At 40.0% G+C, this 20,251-nt stretch overlaps 1 protein-coding gene across 13 annotated transcripts in view; it reads left to right on the top strand.

Annotated features, from left to right (window-relative positions):
• ADGRE1 (adhesion G protein-coupled receptor E1) overlaps positions 1-20,251 on the top strand; it is a 73,161-nt gene that overhangs the window by 45,817 nt on the left and 7,093 nt on the right. For 11 of the 13 annotated variants that reach the window (XM_045166686.1, XM_045166678.1, XM_045166679.1 and 8 more), the window contains 6 exons: positions 5,279-5,456; positions 6,527-6,646; positions 10,662-10,861; positions 11,500-11,670; positions 14,535-14,729; positions 17,795-18,030. In XM_045166686.1, the coding sequence (XP_045022621.1) occupies positions 5,279-5,456; positions 6,527-6,646; positions 10,662-10,861; positions 11,500-11,670; positions 14,535-14,729; positions 17,795-18,030 (1,100 nt within the window). Of the gene's footprint in view, positions 1-5,278; positions 5,457-6,526; positions 6,647-10,661; positions 10,862-11,499; positions 11,671-14,534; positions 14,730-15,759; positions 15,790-17,794; positions 18,031-20,251 lie in introns of those variants that run through there. The other 2 variants (XM_045166687.1, XM_045166685.1) reach the window with 2 other exon arrangements.

The raw sequence follows: 20,251 nt of genomic DNA on the forward strand, positions 1-20,251 counted from the left end.
GAGTAGGAGTCGGACACGACTGAGAGACTTCACTTTGACTTTTCACTTTCATGCATTGGAGGAGGAAATGGCAACCGACTCCAGTGTTCTTGCCTGGAGAATCCCAGGGACGGCGGAGCCTGGTGGGCTGCCGTCTATGGGGTCACACAGAGTCGGACACGACTGAAGCGACTTAGCAGCAGCAGCAGCAGCAGCAGCAGTATCCCATTTCGGAGAAGGCAATGGCAACCCACTCCAGTACTCTTGCCTGGAAAATCCCATGGACGGAGAGGCCTGGTTGGCTGCAGTCCATGGGGTCACTAGGATTCGGACACGACTGAGCGACTTCACTTTCATTTTTCACTTTCATGCATTGGAGAAGGAAATGGCAACCCACTCCAGTGTTCTTGCCTGGAGAATCCCAGGGACAGGGGAGCCTGGTGGGCTGCCGTCTATGGGGTCGCACAGAGTCGGACACGACTGAAGTGACTTAGCAGCAGCAGCAGCAGCGGCAGTAGTATCCCATTTTCTGGGTGGACCACAGAAGGTTTATCCACTCATCTTTGAAGGATATTTGAATTGTTTCCAGTTGACCAAGATCTCTTCATTCCTCCACCCCCACCTTAACTTTTGGTGATTATCAATAGAGCTACATAAACATTATGTGTGTGTGTGTGTGTGTGAATCTGCATTTTCATTTCTCCAGGGTAAATACCTAGAAGTGGAATGACTAGATCATTATAGTTGCAGATTTTATTCAGATCTTTTTATTGATATATAGTTGATTTACAATGTTGTGTTAATTTCTGTCATATAGCAAAGTGATTCAGTTACTCACATATATACATTTAAAAAATATTCTTTTCCATTATGGATTTATCATAGGATACTGAATATAGTTCTCTACAGTTGCAGATATTAAACATTAATTTCTATTAAGTCTTAAAGTTGAAACTAATGGATGTTGTTATTTCATTGATAAATCTAAATGAAAATAAGAAAATAACACTTTCATTTGTATTCTGGTGAATTTTAAATTAATTAATATAACATTTATTCATGAAGTGTATATTCATTCATGGAGTTTTCAGATTAAATTTGTATAAACAATGAGCCCTTTCAACTAACTTATTTAAATTCCTGCAAACATTTTCTACCATGTTTACATGTTTTCTCATTTCTCCCCAAATTTTAAGTACTGAATGAAGATTTACAAACCTGAGGCAAGGTTACTATACCCTTACATGCCATGTGTGCCAAGTTGCTTCAGCCATGTCCAGCTGTTTGCAACCCTTTGGAGTATAGCCCGCCAGATTCCTCTGTCCATGGAATTCCCCAGGCAAGAATACTGGAATAGGTTACCATTTCCTCCTCCAGAGGATCTTCCTGATCGAACCCACATCTCTTATGTCTTCTGCATTGGCAGGCGGGTTCTTTACCACCTGAGAAGCCCTTACTATGCTCTTAAAGGATTTATAAATCCAATCAACCACACATATGAATATAATAATTCAGATTTTTAAAATGTGCAATGCAGTATGTCAATTTTAAAATTGTTCTCTTAAATTGTTCAGATAAAAATCACAAGTCTAATTGCTTTTTGGCATGAAATCATCTGGTTGGTTTGCTTCTCTAATACATCAAATTGTTCCAACCATTAAGGAACAGACTTCCAAATTAAGCCAAAGATTAAAAGATGTCCTAAAATTAACACACATGTTTCACCATTATGGAGTTTTAGCCTGCCTGATATTTTTTTCTTTTCTGAAGATATAAACTAAACTTTCTAGCTAGCTAAGATGAATAAATTTAATGTCAAAGGGAGTTTTGATGATATTTCATCTGCTACAGAACTGAGAATCACACTTTTTCAGGATGATTGTAGTTGAGATTCTTCTGCTGCGTCAGTGGAGAGGGACCCCAAATTCATGCCTTTCATTTGGGATATGGTTACAAAACTCAGTACATCTTGTTTTTCCCAGACAAACATCTCTCAAGTTTCACTCTGACTCAGTTTTTACTGAAGTTCTTTTCATCTTATTGTTATCAAAGTTGGGTAGATAGAAATTGTTTTCCCTGCTAAGATTTCTGTTAATTTCCTTCACCATTGGACTGGATTCAATTAATTTCTTCCCTTTGTTTCTTAAGTTGGGAATTATTTTCTGATTTTTTTTTGGTTGGGGTCACATTTTATAGTCAATTTATTGATAATAATCAACAATCAAGGAAATAGTATCAGCATTAATGTTAATATAATTATTGCTATTCTTTCCTTTACTCTGTTCCTTAGACAGAACCAAATGTTAACATTTAGATGTGTATCTTTCCATATCTTTTTTTACTTTGTGAATACATGGAAAACAGATCCACACCACACACATACACACACACATTGAATCATTTATTGAGTACCTACTGAGTGGTTTATAGCAGTGATTAAGAATCCAACGTCTGATGTCAGACCCCCCCAAGGTTCAAATCTTGGTCCTGCTACCTACAAGATATGTACTCATGTTTTCCTATCCAAAGTGGTATTAACAGTAGCCTCTATTTCATAGTTATCATAAAATTAAATAATATATATAATATTATTTAAATAATATAAATAATAAATAAATAATATATAATATATCATAAAATTAAATAATATATAAGATTATATATAAAATATATTATATATGATATATAATATTTATATATGCTATATAATATATAATATAATAATATATAATATATATTAATTATATTTAATATATATTATATAGTATACACAGTATATATATTATATTATGTTATATATATTATATATTACACATAAGATATATAATATATCTTATATATCTTATATATTATATTATATATAAGATATATAAAATATTTATATATCTTATTATATATAATAAGATATATAAGATTATATATAAAATATATAAATATATATATAAAAATATAAAAATATATAATATATAATTATAAATAATCATATATAATATATATGATTATATGTAATTATATACAATAAATAATATACAAAAACAATAAAGTATAAATATATAATATATAAATATTATATTATATATTATATATATGTTATATATATAATATTATATTATATATATAAGATTATATATAAAATATATCATATATAATAATATATAATATATAATATTTATATATGCTATACATAAATTACATATATAATATATAAATAATATCATATACTTATTATATATAGTATATAGTATATATATTATATTATATATTATATATAAGATATCTCATATATCTTATTATATATAATAATATATATAAGATTATATATATAATATAATATATATAACATATATAATATAAAATATATATTATATATAACTATAAAATATAAATATAGAATATAATAATATATAATATATATGATAATACACAAATATAATAAAATATAAAAAATATAAAACATGCAATATATATAATATAATATAAATTATATTATATATGATTATATCTAAAATATATTATATATGATAATATATAATATTTATATACACTATATAAATTATACACATTATTTATATATAGTATATTATATTATACATAATACATATAATATATAACAAAATATAATATATATTAAATATATGTAAATTAAATATAATTAATTTAATTATAAATTAAATAATATATAAAATAATATATAAAAATGTATTTATATATGAATCTTCATGTATATTTTATATAATAAATATATATAACATATATTAGATAATTCATTTTATTAAATAAATAATATATATTATTTTATAAAATAAAAATAATATATAATGTATATATAATTAAATAATATATAATCAATACTTGGTTCACAATAAGTATTAATTATATTTATTTTAAAATCTCAATTAGTGCCAGAAACATAAATACAATAAATATGAAAGTTTAAATTAAAATGCTTGCTGTTTTAAAAGCAAAATGAGATAATATAGCACATGGTTCTGTAACAGACTTATAGGCTTAGAGAACTAACTTATGGTTATGGGGGTGACAGGTGGGGAGAGAGATAGTTTAGGGGTTTGAAATTGACATGTACCTAATGCTATGCTTAAAATAGACAGCCAGAGTTTCTGGCTTTTCCCCGTAGAACACAGGAAACTCTGCTCAATATTCTGTAATAACCTAAATGGGAAAAGAATTTGAAAAAGAATAGATACTTGTACATGTATCACTGAATCACTTTACTGTACACCTGAAACTAACACAATATTATTCATCAATGATACTTCAATATAAATAAAATTTTTTTAAGAGGACATATAATTGTAGACTCACAGGAAGTTGCAAAAATAGACATAGAATCCTATGCAAACTTCCAAATTTCCCCGGTGGTGACATCTCATATAATGAAGTAAATGTCAAAACCAGGTGAAAAACAACAAATGTGATTCTGTACTTTGCTTTACTTAAAAATAGCTCATGAACCTTTCTGCTTGTTAATGTATATGGATATACTATATCATTCTTTTATTAGCAACTGCATAGGGGGCTTCCCCTGTATATGGGAGCTCCCCTGGAGAAAGGCATGGCTACCCACTCCAGTATTCTTGCCTGCAGAATCCCATGGACAGAGAAGCCTGGCGGACTACAGTCCATGGGATCACAAAGAATCAGATACGACTGAGTGACTAACACTTTCACACTATCCCATGATTTGATTTTCACATGTTTTATTTAACCAATTGCTTGGACATTCAGGCTTTCCAGATTTTTGCTCTCAAAACCCATGCTGAGATGAACATCATTACACAAGATCCTTGCACAATTTTAAAGTATTTCTTGAAGGAGGGACTTCCCGGAAGGGAAATTGCTAAGTCAAAAGGATACATGTTATTTATAAGGCAGCAAGTGCTGACTTACGGCACACCAAGTTACATCCCCAGTAGGGCTTCTTGAATCAGGAAAAAGAGGCTGAGGAAATGTCTTTTTTTTTTTTTTTTTTTTTTTAAGATTTTTTTAAAAGTCTTTATTGAATCTGTTATAATATTGCTTGTTTTATCTTTTGGGTTTTTTTGGCCAAAAAAAAAAAATGTAGGATGATGTGTAGGATCTTAACTCCTCAACCAGGGATGTGTGGGATGTGGGACATGTGGGATCTTAGCTCCCCACCCGGGGATGGAACCCACACCACCTGCATTGTATGGACGAGTCTTAACCACCCAGACTGTCAACCCATTCTCATGGTGAGAGACGGGGGACAACTGCTGTTTCACTGATGAGAGAAAGAGCAAACACACACCTTTCCTTGCAGAGTACGGCTAAGAGATTTGCTTCTGTGATTGAAAAAACATCCAAGTGGTCCAACTTCACCAAAGAAGAGACCTCTACGCTGGCCACAGTCTTGATGGAGAGCGTGGAAAGCACCATGTTGGCAGCTTTTCTGAAACCCTCAGCGAATGTCAGTCAGACTATTCAGACGAAACACTTAGGTAGGATATATCTTTCAAGGTCGCTCCTGGGGGCTGACTTAGGCGGGTGACTTTGACATTGTGATTCCCCATGTCTTTCTCATATACCACATCCAACTTGTGTCTCCTGCATTGGCAGGTGGATTCTTTACCACTGAACCACCTGGGAAGCCCTAAAGTGGAATGGAGCACAGTAAAATCTGTAGGAGAAGGGATCAGAAGAGAGAGAGGCAGATTTTGTAGACAAACGCAGGCTTCCCTGATGTCTTAGTGGTAAAGAATCTGCTTGCAATGCAGGAGATGCAGGACACTTGGGTTCGATCCCCGGGTCAGGAAGAACCCCTGGAGGAGGAAACGGCAATCCACTCCAGTATTCTTGCCTGGGAAATCCCACGGATGGAGGAGCCTGGCAGGCTACAGTCCAAGAGGTCCCAAAGAGTTGGAGGTGACTGAACACATAGTAGGGAGTCACAATTTTACTTGAGGTAATGGAAGGGAGTGGGATTGAAAAGTTTGGGAATAAACACAGTCTCATCTAGCTTATATTTTAAAAGGACACCTCTGGTTCCATTATCTATCTTGTTTTCATTAAAAGTCCTGTAATTATTGCCATGTTACAAAATCTGAGGCTCAGAGAGGTTAAGTCACTGGTCAAGTTTACACAGCAGGTGAGTGGTAGAGCTGGGCCTCCTAGTTTGTGACTGCAGAACCCGAGCCCTTTTCCACCCTGCTGGGCTTGCTCCAGACCCTCTAGATTTCCTTTGGTTTTGGAAAACCAGTCTAACTCTGACATAGTCAGAGGCTCATGACTGTTATCTTCCATCCTTGTTCACTTCAAGTTCATTTTTCCCTGAAGCATCTCCTGAGATGTGAACCCTTACTCCTAGAGTTCCAACTGGGTTTCGAATTTGTTTGGTGCCTCCATCTGCCTGCCATTAATCAAGGTCCTTGAGATCTTTCCCATGACCCATCATTCTTTCTGTTCTCTCCCTCGCTTACAACTAGAGATGCATTCCTTTCTTGGCCAGAAACCAAATTCAGATCCCACTTTCTGGGTGACCTCCTGCCACTTCTCCCTTTCTCCCTTTTAGATATGGAGAGCAAAGTGATTGGCAAAAAATGCACTAAAGAGAATGAGACGTTTAAGTTGAAAGCAAAAGGGGATGAAATGAAGATTTGGTGTTCCACAATCGAAGAATCTGAATCCACAGGTACAAACCCATTCCTGAGAAACAAAGAGGAGGGTTATGGTGCATTCAAGCAACAAATATTAATGGATTGATTGCTTTTTAAAATTTTTTAATTTTTAATGTTTTCTAATTGGAGTGTACTTGCTTTACAATGTTATGTTCATTTCTGCTGTACAACAAAGTGAATCAGCTATATGTGTGCTCAGTCGCTTAGTCATGTCTTGGTGATCCCATGCACTGTATAGCCCACCAGGTTCCTTTGTCCGTGGGATTTCCCAGGCAAGAATACTGGAGTGGGTTGCCATTTCCTTCTCCAGAATCAGCTATGTGTATTCATATATCCCCTCCCTCCTGAGCCTCCCTCCCACCCTCCCCACAGATTGACTGCTTTTTAGACCTTTTTTTAATTAAACAAAATTTTTATAGTAAGCCCTTATTGGTTGGGCTTCCCAGGTGGCACTAGTGGTAAAGACTCTGCCTGTTAGAGCAGGAGATGCAAGAGATGCGGGTTCAATCCTTGGGTCGGGAAGATCCTCTGGAAGAGAAAGTGGTGACCCCCTCCAGTATTCTTGCCTGGGAAATCCCACGGACAGAGGAGGCTGGTGGGCTATAGTCCATGGAGTAGCAAAGAGTCAGACTTGACTGAGCACAACAAAAACAATATTTTGTTGGTTATCTGTTTCAAATAGAGCAGTGTGTTTCTATCAATCCCAAACTCCCCCTATGTATCCTTTCCCCAGACTCTCCGCACCCTGATCCCAGCAGTTACCACAAATTCATTCTCTACGTCTGCAAGCCTGTTTCAGTTTTGTAAATAAATTCATTTGGATCATTTTTTAAAATTCTGCATATAAGTGACATCCTATGGTCTATTTCTGGAGAAGGCAATGGCACCCCACTCCAGTACTCTTGCCTGGAAAATCCCATGGACAGAGGAGCCTGGTAGGCTGCAGTCCATGAGGTCGCTGAGAGTCGGACTCGACTGAGCGACTTCACTTTCACTTTTCACTTTCATGTATTGGAGAAGGAAATGGCAACCCACTCCAGTATTCTTGCTTGGAGGATCCCAGGGACGGGGGAGCCTGGTGGGCTGCCGTCTACGGGGTCGCACAGAGTCAGACACGACTGAAGCGACTTAGCAGCAGCATGGTTTATTTCCTCTGTCTGACTTACTTCACTTTGTATGGTAATCTCCAGCTCCATCCATGTTGATGCAAATGGCATTATTTCATTCTTTTTCATGGCTGAGTAGTATTCCATTGTTTATATGTACCATATCTTCTTTATCTATTCACCTGTCCATGGATATTTAGATTGCTTCCATGCCACACACTGAGGAAACCAGAACTGAAAGAAACACATCAGCACTGTTTATAATAGCCAGGACATGGAAGCAACCTAGATGTCCATCAGCAGATGAATGGATAAGAAAGTTGTGGTACATATACACAGTGGAATATTACTCAGCCATTAAAAAGAATACATTTGAATTAGTTCTAATGAGGTGGATGAATCTGGAGCCTATTATACAGAGTGAAGTAAGCCAGAAAGGAAAACACCAATACAGTATACTAATGCATATATATGGAATTTAGAAAGATGGTAATGATAACCCTATATGCAAGACAGCAAAAGAGACACAGATGTATAGAACAGTTTTTTGGACTCTGTGGGAGAAGGCGAGGGTGGGATAATCTGAGAGAATAACATTGAAACATGTATATTATCATAGGTGAAATAGATCACCAGTCCAGGTTCAATGCATGAGACAGGGCACTCAGGGCTGGTGCACTGGGATGACCCAGAGGGATGGGATGGGGAGGGAGGTGGAAGGGGGGTTCAGGATGGGGAACACATGTACACCCATGGCTGACTCATGTCAATGTATGGCAAAAACCACTACAATATTGTAAAGTAATTAGCCTCCAATTAAAATAAATAAATTTTTTAAAAACTAAAAAAAAACCCAAACCCAAACAAACAACAAAAAAAGATTGCTTCCATGCCTTGACTATTGTAAATATTGCTGCAATGAACATTGGGGTGCTTCTATTTTTTAACTTTAATTTTTTATTATTTTGAGCAAATATTTATTGAAAATAAAATAATGATAGAGGCAGAAATAGCCCATGCCCTCAGGGAGTTTCCCATCTTCTAGGGAAGTCAGACGTTAAATAATCTCTGGGAGTAGAGTCTGGAAGAGTGTGGATATTTGTATATGTATGGCAAGTCTATGAAAAAGACCCTGATGCTGGGAAAGCCTGAGGGCAGGAGGAGAAGGGGGTGACAAAGGGTGAGATGGTAGGATGGCGTCACCGACTCAATGGACATGAGTTTGAGCAAACTCCAGGAGATAGTGAGGGACAGGGAAGCTTGGTGTGCTACAGTCCATGGGGTGACAAAGAGTCAGACACGGCTTAGAGACGGAACAACAATAGCTGATTTACTTCGGTATGCAGCAGAAACTAATACAACATTGTAAATCAACTATATCTCAACAAAAAATTAATTTAAAAATAATCTTACAATATGGGAATGACAAGATGTTTCCTGTCTAGTCAGCAGCCATTGGTCACATTTTGTTATTGAGAGCTTTAAGTGTGGTTAGACTGTGAGTGTAATATCCATACTAGATTTCAATGTCTTGATGCCAGAGATGAAGGAATTAAAATATCTTATTAATAATTTTTAGAATGACTACATGTTGAAATGAAAATATTTTGCAGGTAGTGAGTAAATATATAATTTAAATAATCCCCCCCTTTTTTTTTGTTCTGAAACGTGGTTACTGGAAAATTTAAAATTACACATGTGACTCATACTAAATTTCTAACATACAGTGCTAATCTGTATCAGGGATTAGCGAACGCTTCCTGTAAACCGTGGTTAGTAAATGTTTAAGGCATTGAGCACGATAGGATCTGTTGCAACTATTTCAACTCTGCCATCAGGGTGCGCAAAAGCATTCCTAGGCAATATGTAAATTAGTGGGTGAGACTGTGTTGCAATGAAATTTTTATTCACACACACACACACACACACACACACACACACACAGGCAATGGGGACTACCCTAAGGTCCATTGGTTAAGAATCCACCTACCAATGCAGGAGACATGGTTTGATCCCAGGTCAGAGAAGATCGTACATGCCGCAGGGAAATGAAGCCTGTGTGCTACCGCTACTGAGCCCATTCACTGGAACTATGCAGCCTGCATGCCCTAGAGCCCGTGCTCTACAACAAGAGAAGCCACCACAATGAGAAGCCCTTCCCTTGCAAATGGACAGTACCCCTACCCACTGCGGCTAGATAAAGCCTGCTTGCAGCCACAAAGACCAGCACAGCATAAAAAAATGTTTTTAATTAAAAAAAAAGGCAATGATGGCCAGATTGGCTTGTAGGTCATTGTTCATCACTCCCCTGATCTATATGCTGTCTGGATGGCCCAGGAACAGGCTAGGACACAGACCACCAACATTGAAAGGGGAAGCCCACCAAAGAGACTGAACAAGAATAACCATAAATGTGAGAAGGGAAACTTATTTCCCACTGCTGAGTTGAATCGTCCCTTAAAAACAACACAAATTCAAATTAATTTTTAAATGTAGCCAAGTTTTTTTTTTTTTTAGGTACTACCACCTCAGGATTTTTTTTTTTCAAGTTAATTTATTTATTTGGCTGTGTTGAGTCTCTGTTGTGGTACATGGTAGCTCTACTTCTGGTGCTTGGACTCAATTGCCCCGTGGCATGTGGGATCTTAGTTCCCTGACCAGGGATCAAACCTGCGTTCCCTACATTGCGAGGTAGATTTGTAACCATTGGACCACCAGGGAAGTCTCAGATTTTTTTAAAAGTTTCTGATGAGAGTTTACTATCTGGAAGTCCACTGGTGTTTCAGTCCTCAGAGGAGGCCAGTGAAGGTGCAGAAATAAGTGAGATATTAAAGTGTGTGTGTATGTGTGGATGAGCTGGTCATCTGTAATAGCTACTAAGCAAATGATTGGCTTTTTTTTTAATTTGGGGGGGAAATTTCAGGGATCAACGGGGTGGCTTTCGTTTCCTTTGCGGGTATGGAGTCTATTTTGGATGAGCGCTTCTTGAAAGATCTTCAGATCCCCTGGGCCATCTCCAAGAAGAAGCTGAAGATGAATTCTCGTGTTGTTGGGGGCATCATAACAGGAGGGAAGAAAGACGGGTTCTCTAAACCAGTCATCTATACTCTGGAGAACATTAAGGTTGGTGACGAGGTTTTCACTGGGCCTCCACATCCTCTATTGGCTTAACTCATTTTTTGACAGGGACCCATTAAGCAGATCTTCCCTGGTGACTCAGTGATAAAGAATCTACCTGCTAACGCAGGAGACATGGGTTTGATCCCTGGGTTGGAACATTCCCCTTGAGAATGAAATGGCAACCCACTCCAGTATTCTTTCCTGTAAAAATCCCATGGACAGAGGAGCCTGGTGGGCTACAATCCATGGAGTCGCAAAGAGTTGGACACGACTTAGTGACAACATTAAGCAGCAAGTGTCCACAATTTCTGATAACTCAACCACTTCCCAAAATCCACTGCTAGAAAAATGAGCTCTTCTATTTCAATGTGGCATTTTTCCATTCATCAATGGGCAAGGTTGAGGTTAGATTAAGTAACGTTGATGCAGGAACATTTACATGAACTTTATTTATATTAATTATAACCAAATTAGTAATGGATACAGGTCTGGCACCCGAGACATTTCTTTTTATCACTGCACATTGAAATATCAGCATTTTTCTCCATTCCATACAGAACGTGCCCACATCTTCTTGAGGTTGGTCAGGTTGAATCCATTCAAGATGGATTCTCAGGTAACTAAAGGCTCTGAATTTTCAGCCAAAGCAGGATTTTGAGAGTGCTATCTGCGTTTCCTGGAAACCGGACGTGGAGGGAGGCAGATGGACAGCATCAGGCTGTGTGCTCCTTGAAGCTTCCAAGACGCATACTGTCTGCGGCTGTAACCGAATGGTGAACTTGGCCGTCATCATGGCTTCCGGGGAGGTCACGGTCAGTAATGACGCTCTGTAGTCTGGATCCTCAAATCCAATGGGAAAATACTGATTAACATTCATTGTGTGCCTCTCATAGAATTGGGCATTGTGGGAGGGAGTCATGGGGACAGAAGGGGTGTGTACCGTGTCTCTGCCCTTAGAGAATTCATGGTCTGGTTGAGAAGCCATGACACTGGTATATGAAATGAGAACTGACCCTAAACAGGTGCTGCTGCTGCTAGGTCGCTTCAGTCGTGTCCGACTCTGTGCGACCCCATAGACGGCAGCCCACCAGGCTCCCCCATCCCTGGGATTCTCCAGGCAAGAACACTGGAGTGGGGTGCCATTTCCTTCTCCAATGCATGAAAGTGAAAAGTGAAAGTGAAGTCGCTCAGTCGTGTCCGACTCTTAGGGACCCCATGGACTGCAGCCCACCAGGCTCCTCCGTCCATGGGATTTTCCAGGCAAGAGTACTGGAGTGGGTTGCCATTGCCTTCTCCGCTAAACAGGTGCAGGCACGATAATAACCACAAACCCCACTTACAGAGCACCTGGGCTTCCCAGGTGGCACTAGTGGTAAAGAACCCACCTGCCAATGCAGGAGATGTAAAGTGATGTGGGTTTGATCCCTGGATTGGGAAGATCCCCTGGAGAAGGAAATGGCAACTCACTCCAGTATTCTTTCCTGGAGAATCCCATGGACAGAGGAGCCTGGCAAGATATAGTCCATGGAGTCGAAAAGAGTCAGACACGACTGAAGCGCCTTAACACACAATGTGCCTGACTCTTTAGCTCTTTTTAGATGCACTTTTCAGGACAGGAGGCTGGACCTCAATAGTCTGTTTAGTCATGAAGCCAGTAATTAGTAGAGATGGGATTCAAACCCAGGATGGCCTGAGTCCAGAGGTCTCTTTCTACAAAATTGTCCATAGGCATACTTCATTTTATTGCACTTTGCAGACATCACTTTTTAAAAAAACAGAGAAAACAAATTGAAGGTTTGTGGCAACCCTGTGTGCATTGAGCAAGTCTGTTGGCACCGCTTTCCCAACAGCATTTGCTCACTTCATGTCTCTGTGTCACATTTTGGTCGTTCTTGCAATATCTTAAACCTACCAGCAAAAAGATTATGACTCACTGAAGGCTCAGATGATGGTAGCATCTTTTAGCAATAAAGTATTTTTAAATAAGTATCTACATTTCCCAGACATATGCTATTATACACTTTAAATGTGTATGGTGAGTATGGTGGCATGTAAACATAACTTTTATATGCACTGGGAGATAAAAATTCATGTGACTCATTTTATTGCCAATATTTGCTTTATTGCGGTGGTCTGGAATTGAACCTGCGCTGTCTCTGAGATCTGCCTGTAAATGGTGCAAGAATTTGTGTTACAGAAACTGAGAGTTGTGTCACTGAGAACTGGGGTTAGGTCAGGAAGGAGGTGGAACATGAAATAAGCCTTGGTGAGAAGTTAGGTTTGGTAGAGAGGAAAGACAGGCTCATTGGTGCTGTGATGGGTATCCTTGTCTATCACAGGATCCCAAGTTCAGTTCTCTGCCAAGCAGGTCCTAAATTGCTACTTAGAGGAATATAAGGCTTAAGACTTAAGAAAATTAGATCCAGAGCAAGTCTAGCCTAGTTTCAAGTCCCACCTCAATCACTTTGTAGCTGTGTTTCCATTGGTGTATCACTCAACCTCTCTGAGCTGAGCCAAATTTTTTCATCTTAAAAATGAGAACAAGAGAAAAATGATGACTCAGGAGTTCCCTGGCAGTCCAGTGATTAGGATTCAGCACTTTCACTTCCATGTCCTGGGTTCAATCCCTGGTCTAGGAACTAAGATACCACAAGGTGTGGCCAAAAGACAAAAACAAAAAATTAAAAGCATCAGCATTTAATTAGGGAAAAAGAGAAAATGATGATGAACACTTATGCGTGTTTTCTGCACTGTTGTAAGTACTTTAAGCATTTTCATGGAATCCTCTTGGAACTATTCCACATGATACTTACTGTTGGTATCCTCATTTTAACAGAGGAGGAAACAGGCACAGAGCAGTTAGGTATCTTGCCCAAGCTTAAACAGCCAGAAACTGGCAGAATTGTAGTCTTAACCACTATATCACAACATCATAGAGAAGCTGGTGCCTGGCATATCTTTAACACACAGAAAGCACCCCGATAAAATTAATTACAAATAATGGCATAGGGAAGGACTCAACTTGTCACCTCCACTCCCGGAAGTTGGAGCATCTCGGAACACCTATTATCAGTCCTGGTTCAGTGCAGGTAACAGGAACCTCTCAAGGTATGTCAAGGAAAGTATTTTAATACAGGGGCTTGGATGCTCACAGAATTCTTGGAAGGGATGGAGGTCTTGAAGTCAGGGGTTCTGCCACTTGAATGTGGCTTCAAGATCACCCCTCTGCAGCCAGAGGCCATAAATTACCTTTGGCATTTCACCCCACATCCATGAAATTAAAGATCGGATAGTCGGAATGTGGAGTCCAGCCATAGCTCAATCCTGTCTGCAGAAAAGTGGTATCTGCCTCCATCCTGCCTTTTAAAACCTTCATGTGTGCATCTCACTGGAGAACCTAAATGATGTTCAGGACCTTAGCCCCGAGAGATTATGGGAAATGCAGTTTGTAGATGTCTTACCCTATAGGAATAGGGCATAGGAGAGGGATGAGAATGGGTGCTGATGGATGCCGAAGGGTGGTGATGAACAATATCTACTTCACACAGAGCGCCCGAGGGAGAAAAAGCTTCCAAGCTCTATATACCCAAGCCAAGAGTCTGGATAGTTCTTTTTGCTGCCTGGGGGTTATAACTGGTCATTCTCGGAGGCCAACAGTGTATCTCTTTTCTGACAGATGGAGTTCACCCTGTACCTCATTAGTCACGTGGGCACGATCATCTCACTGGTGTGTCTTGCCATGGCCATCATCACCTTCCTTCTGTGCCGCACCCTCCGAAACCAGAACACCTACATCCACCTGCATCTCTGCATATGCCTCTTCTTGGCCAAGATGCTGTTTCTCACTGGTGTGGACAAGACTGACAGCCAGGTCTCATATCCCTCAGGCTTTGACCCCATCCATCCCCATCATCTCCCCATCTGCTTCTGCTCATCCTCACCTAACTCCCTCAATGCCAGTTTCCACCTCAGGACCTTTGCACATGCTTTCCCCTCTTTCCATACTCATCTGCCAGCTTCTAGTTGATGCCTTCTGGTGATAGGTCTCAGTTTAGAATGATTTTTCCTGATCATGTAATGTATGGGGGTGGTCTCTCTTCCTACACTTTAAGCCTTTGGTTCTTACCCAGGTTGATTCTGTGTCCTCAGGGGACACTTGGCAATATCTGGAGATGTTGCTAGTTGTCACCTTTGGGAGGGGATGCTGCTAAACATCTTACAATGCACAGGACAGTCTCCCTCATCTTCCCATAGCAGAAAATAATAAGGCAATAGTGTTACAAATAGGGACTTCCCAGGTGGCTCAGTTGGTAAAGAATCCCCCTGCCAGTACGGGAGTCACAGGAGACCCGGGTTCAATCCCTGGATCAGGAAGATCCCTGGAGGAAGAAATGGTTACCCATTCCATTCCTGCCTGGAGAATCCCATGGACAGAGGAGCCTGGTGGGCTCCTCTGGGGTTACAGAGAGTCAGACATGACTGCACACAGCACAGCAATAGCAGTGTTATAAATATTAGTAATACGACAGTTGAGAAATTCTTTGTTTAAAAACTGAAATATAGTTGATTTACAGTGTTGTGGCAATCTCTGCTATACAACAAAGTGACTCATTTATATACATAAGTGCATTCTTTCTTAATATACTTTTCTATTATGGTTTATCACCGGATGTTCAGCATAGTTCTCTGTGCTGTACAGTAGGACCTTGTGTCTATCCATTCTAAATTTAATAATTTGCATCTAACAACCCCAAACTCCCAGTTCATCCTTCTCCCTCCCCCCACCTTGGCGACAGTGAGTCTGTTCACTATGTATGTGTTCATTTGTGTCATAGTTTAGATTCCACATATAAATGATATCATACGGTAATTGTTTTCTCTTTCTGACTTACTTCACTTAGTGTGATCATCTCTAGTTGCATCCATAGGTGAGAAATTTTACTTTTCAAACACTCTATTTTGCATCTTTTCCCAGCACCTATTAATATTTGAAACCATATTGATTTTTGTGGTTGTTGTTTTACTCATTGTGTATCTACCTCTTCCACAAGATTGTGTGCCCCATGAGAACAAGAACTTTTGGCCAATTAAGCTCCATTAACTGTGTCCAAAACAGTAGATTCTCGGGGTATTTCCAAAGGAAGCACTACTGACATTTCAGGTGGGAAGATCATTCTTAAAGCAGAACTACCCTCTCACTATGGGATGTTTCACTTCCTAGACCCCTTGGGAACCAAAGGCTAGTAGCACTCCCCACCTGTCATCATGGGACCAAGGGTGAACAAAATTTTCCTGTAAAGAAGCAGATAAAAATATTTTTAATTTTGCAGATGCCGTGGTCTCCGTTGGCAACTGCTCAACTCCGCCACTTTAGCATGAAAACAGCCATGTTGCTGTTTAGTCACTCAGTCGTGTCTCTTTGTGACCCCATGGACTGTACCCCGTCAGGCTCCTCTATCCATGGGGCAAGAATACTGGAGTGGGTTGCCATTTCTTTCTCCAGGGGATCTTTCTGACACAGAGACTGAACCTCTCCTCACCCATCTCCTGGCACTGGCACCCGGGTTCTTTACCCGCTGAGACACCAGGGAAGCCTGAAAGCAGCCATAGAGGATACGTAAATGGGGAAGGCTGTGTGTCAATGAAATGTTAGTTACAAAACCTGCAACCAGTCCATGGCTGTAGTTTGTGGGTCCCTTCTCCTCCCCCCACCCCTGTATCTTCAAACATCCCCTAAAGTAGGGTGGTCATCTATCTGTTTTTCTCTCAAATTCTCCCAGTTTTAGCACTGGAAGCTGTACATCCTGAGAAAACTCATTTCTAGGGAAACCAGAATGATTGGTGTCCCTACTAAAGGGATGGAACTACCTGTAGTGAAGACTATATCTATAAATATTTGTGGAATGAATGAAGAGGCCGTGTTTGGGGAAGTCCAGTCAAAGTAGCCACATTATGGTTTTTTTTTTTAATTTTATCGGAAGATAATTGCTTTACAATTCTGTGCTGGCTTCTGCCATACATCAACATGAATCAGGGAAGGAGGCAGGACACAACCCTGAAAGAAGGATATAGCTGGTGAGGATACAATATGAACTGATTAGAGCCAACTTGGTCCAAGAGAAGGAAATGGCAACCCATTCTGGTATTCTTGCCTGGAGAATCCCAGGGATGGAGGAGCCTGGTGGGCTGCCATCTATGGGGTCGCACAGAGTCGGACCCGACTGAAGCAACTTAGCAGCAGCGGGTCCAAGATGGCAGAAGATTCAACTTGCGGTAGACCTTGAGCCTCATTATACACTACTGTAATACATTAGGATGCTACATGACCACCCATAGGCACCCAGGCCCACCATCAAAGACCAAAACGTGGGCAGTGGCCCAATTCCTGGAAACCCCTGCTCCTTCCCCCAAATATATAGTTGAAATAATCTTCCTACTTGTTAACCTATGAAATTACCCAGCCCATAAAAACTAACCACAGCTGCTTTTGCCTTTTGAGATAGACAGAATTCTGTCATGGAATGTGTGTGTGTGTGTGTGGGGGGGGGTGTGTGTGGTGTGCATGCTCAGTCACGTCTGACTTTTTGTGACCCCATGGACTGTAGCCCACCAGGTTCCTCTGTCCATGGGATTCTCAAGGCAAGAATACAGTGGGTTGCCATGCCCTCCTCCAGGGGATCTTCCCAACCCAGGGATCGAACCCACGTGTCCTGCATCTCCTGCATTGTCAGGATTCTTTACCACTGAGCCACTTGGGAAGCCATATGGAATGTATAGATACACATTCTAAATAAATAATGCGCACTCTAAATAAATCCACTTCTTACCTATCAAAAGCAAGAGCAACAGCAACAGAAGAGCCCCTTCTCTGCCTTCTTCCTCTGAATATACTCCCTGGAGTAAGGGAGACTGAAGGTGCCTGATTCTCTTCTGCAGATCGGCTGCGCCCTCATCGCAGGCTTTCTGCACTACCTTTTCCTTGCGTGCTTCTTCTGGATGCTGGTGGAGGCTGTGATGCTCTTCCTTATGGTCCGGAACCTGAAAGTGGTGAATTACTTCAGTTCTCGAAACATTAAGATGCTGTATCTCTGCGCCTTTGGCTATGGGCTCCCGGGGCTGGTGGTGGCTGTCTCTGCTGGCTTACAACCACAGGGTTATGGGATGTATAATCGGTAAGTGACATTCTTCTCTTTCCCTGAAAATTATTGTTATTATTAATTTTTCCGTGGTGATAATTAAATGAACACACAAAAGAACAATAACAGGAGCAGTAGTCATGGCTACCATATATTGAGCTCTTACTTTATGGGCTGCCAGGGGCAGTAGCCCAGGTTGTGCACTGCACAAATCCGGAAGCCATTGTTTGCATTATATTATCGGTGGGTAGTGGCAATGGAAACAGCAAACTTGATTGCAAAGTTTTCAGTTCGTGGACTCTAGAGCCAACTTGCTTGGGTCTGGATCCTGGCTACACCACTATCTAGCTATGCTGTCTTGGGCAACTTACTTAAACTCTATACTCTCATTTCCTCATCTATTATATGCAAGCTGATGGCAATGCCTATATTATAGTGTTATTGTGGGTGTTAAATGAGTTAGTATCTGCAAAATATTTAGACGGTGTCTGGTACAGTGTAAAGCATTATACATGTTATTGTTGGTCTCTCTTTTTTCATTTAGTTTTTAATTGGAGGAAAATTGCTTTACAATGTGTTGGTTTCTGCCATACAACAATGTGAATCAATCATAATTATGTATATGTCCCCTCCCTTGTGAGCCTCCCTCCCCTCTACCACCCCAGTCTCTCTAGGTTGTCACAGAGCACCATGCTGGGCTCCCTGTATTACCCAGCGGCTTCTCACTAACAACCCCATGGACGATAGGAGCCTGGCAGACTACAGTCCATAGGGTTGCAAAGAGTCAGACACGACTGAAGCAACTGGGCATGCATGCACTAGCTATCTATTTCACACATGATAGTGTGTGTATCTCAATGCTACTTTCTCAATTCGTCCCACCCTCTCCTTCCTCCACTGTGTTCACAAATCTGTTCTCTACATCTGCATTTTCATTCCTTCTCTGCAAATACTTTCATCAGTACCATTTTTCTAGATTCCGTGTATATGCATTAATACACAATATTTGTTTTTCTCTTTCTGATTTACTTTGCTCTGTATAACAGGCTCTAGGTACATCCACCTCACTACAACTGACCCAAATTCGTCCCTTTTTATGGCTTAGAAAATACTCTGCCATGGTCTGTTTTATTTATTTATTTATTTTTTTAGGGGTTTGACTTAATTTTTTTTAATTTTATTTTATTTTTAAACTTTACATAATTGTATTAGTTTTTCCAAATATCAAAATGAATCCGCCACAGGTAGTGAGGTAGGCTTATCAAAGGTTCTGTGTGAGAAGATAGTAGCTACAGTTGTTCAGTCGCTCAGTCGTGTCCAGCTCTTTGTGACCCCAAGGACTGCAGCACGCCAGGTTTCCCTGTCCCTCACTATTACCTGGAATTTATTCAAACTTATGTCCATTGAGTCAGTGATGCCATCCAACCATCTCCTCCTCTGTTGCCCCCTTCTCCTCCTGCCCTCAATCTTTCCCAGCATCAGGGTCTTTTCCAGTGAGTCAGCTCTTCTTATCAGGTGGCCAAAGTATTGGTGCTTCAGCTTCAACATCTGTCCTTCCAATGAATATTCAGGATTAATTTCCTTTAGGATTGACTGGTTTGATCTCCTTGCTGTCCAAGGGACTCTCACTCTCCAGTACCACAGTACAAAAGCATTAATTCTTCAGCACTCAGCCTTCTTTATGGTCCAACTCTTGGACCATACGTGACTACTGAAAAAACCATAACTGACTATATGGACCTTTGTTAACAAAGTCTGGGCTCACTAAAATCATTCTTTACATTTGCATCCCAGCTATCTGGGGCCAGTATCCTGGTTTTTCACATCCCCACACCTAGGTCCTCAGTGCTCATCGTGGGGAGTGGTTTATGGCTGTCTGATAGCAGGTATTGTTTTTCCTGATTGCCCTCCAGGCTCAGAAATTCACTTTTGGAGGGCTGGAATCGCTGATGGCTATGACATCCTTGTTTACTGATATGGCAGGAAACACTCCATTTCTCACTTCATTTCTATTAAGAAGTAATTACAGAATGCCTCATCCATGCCAGGCTTTGGACTGAGTGCTGGGTATTCAGAGATAAACAAAAAATTCAAAGTACAAGTTCTCCTGCAGCTCATAGTCTAGTAGGGAAAGATAGATAATTTAAACAAACAACTGAGCAAGATAATTTATGATACTGATAGATGTTATGAAAAAAAAAATTCAGCAAATTCTGCTAGGGAAGGACCAGACACAGTGTGACTTTTCAGAGGAGGT

This window comes from Bubalus bubalis, chromosome 9 (genome assembly GCF_019923935.1).
Source record: "Bubalus bubalis isolate 160015118507 breed Murrah chromosome 9, NDDB_SH_1, whole genome shotgun sequence".
Classification (NCBI taxonomy): domain Eukaryota; kingdom Metazoa; phylum Chordata; class Mammalia; order Artiodactyla; family Bovidae; genus Bubalus; species Bubalus bubalis.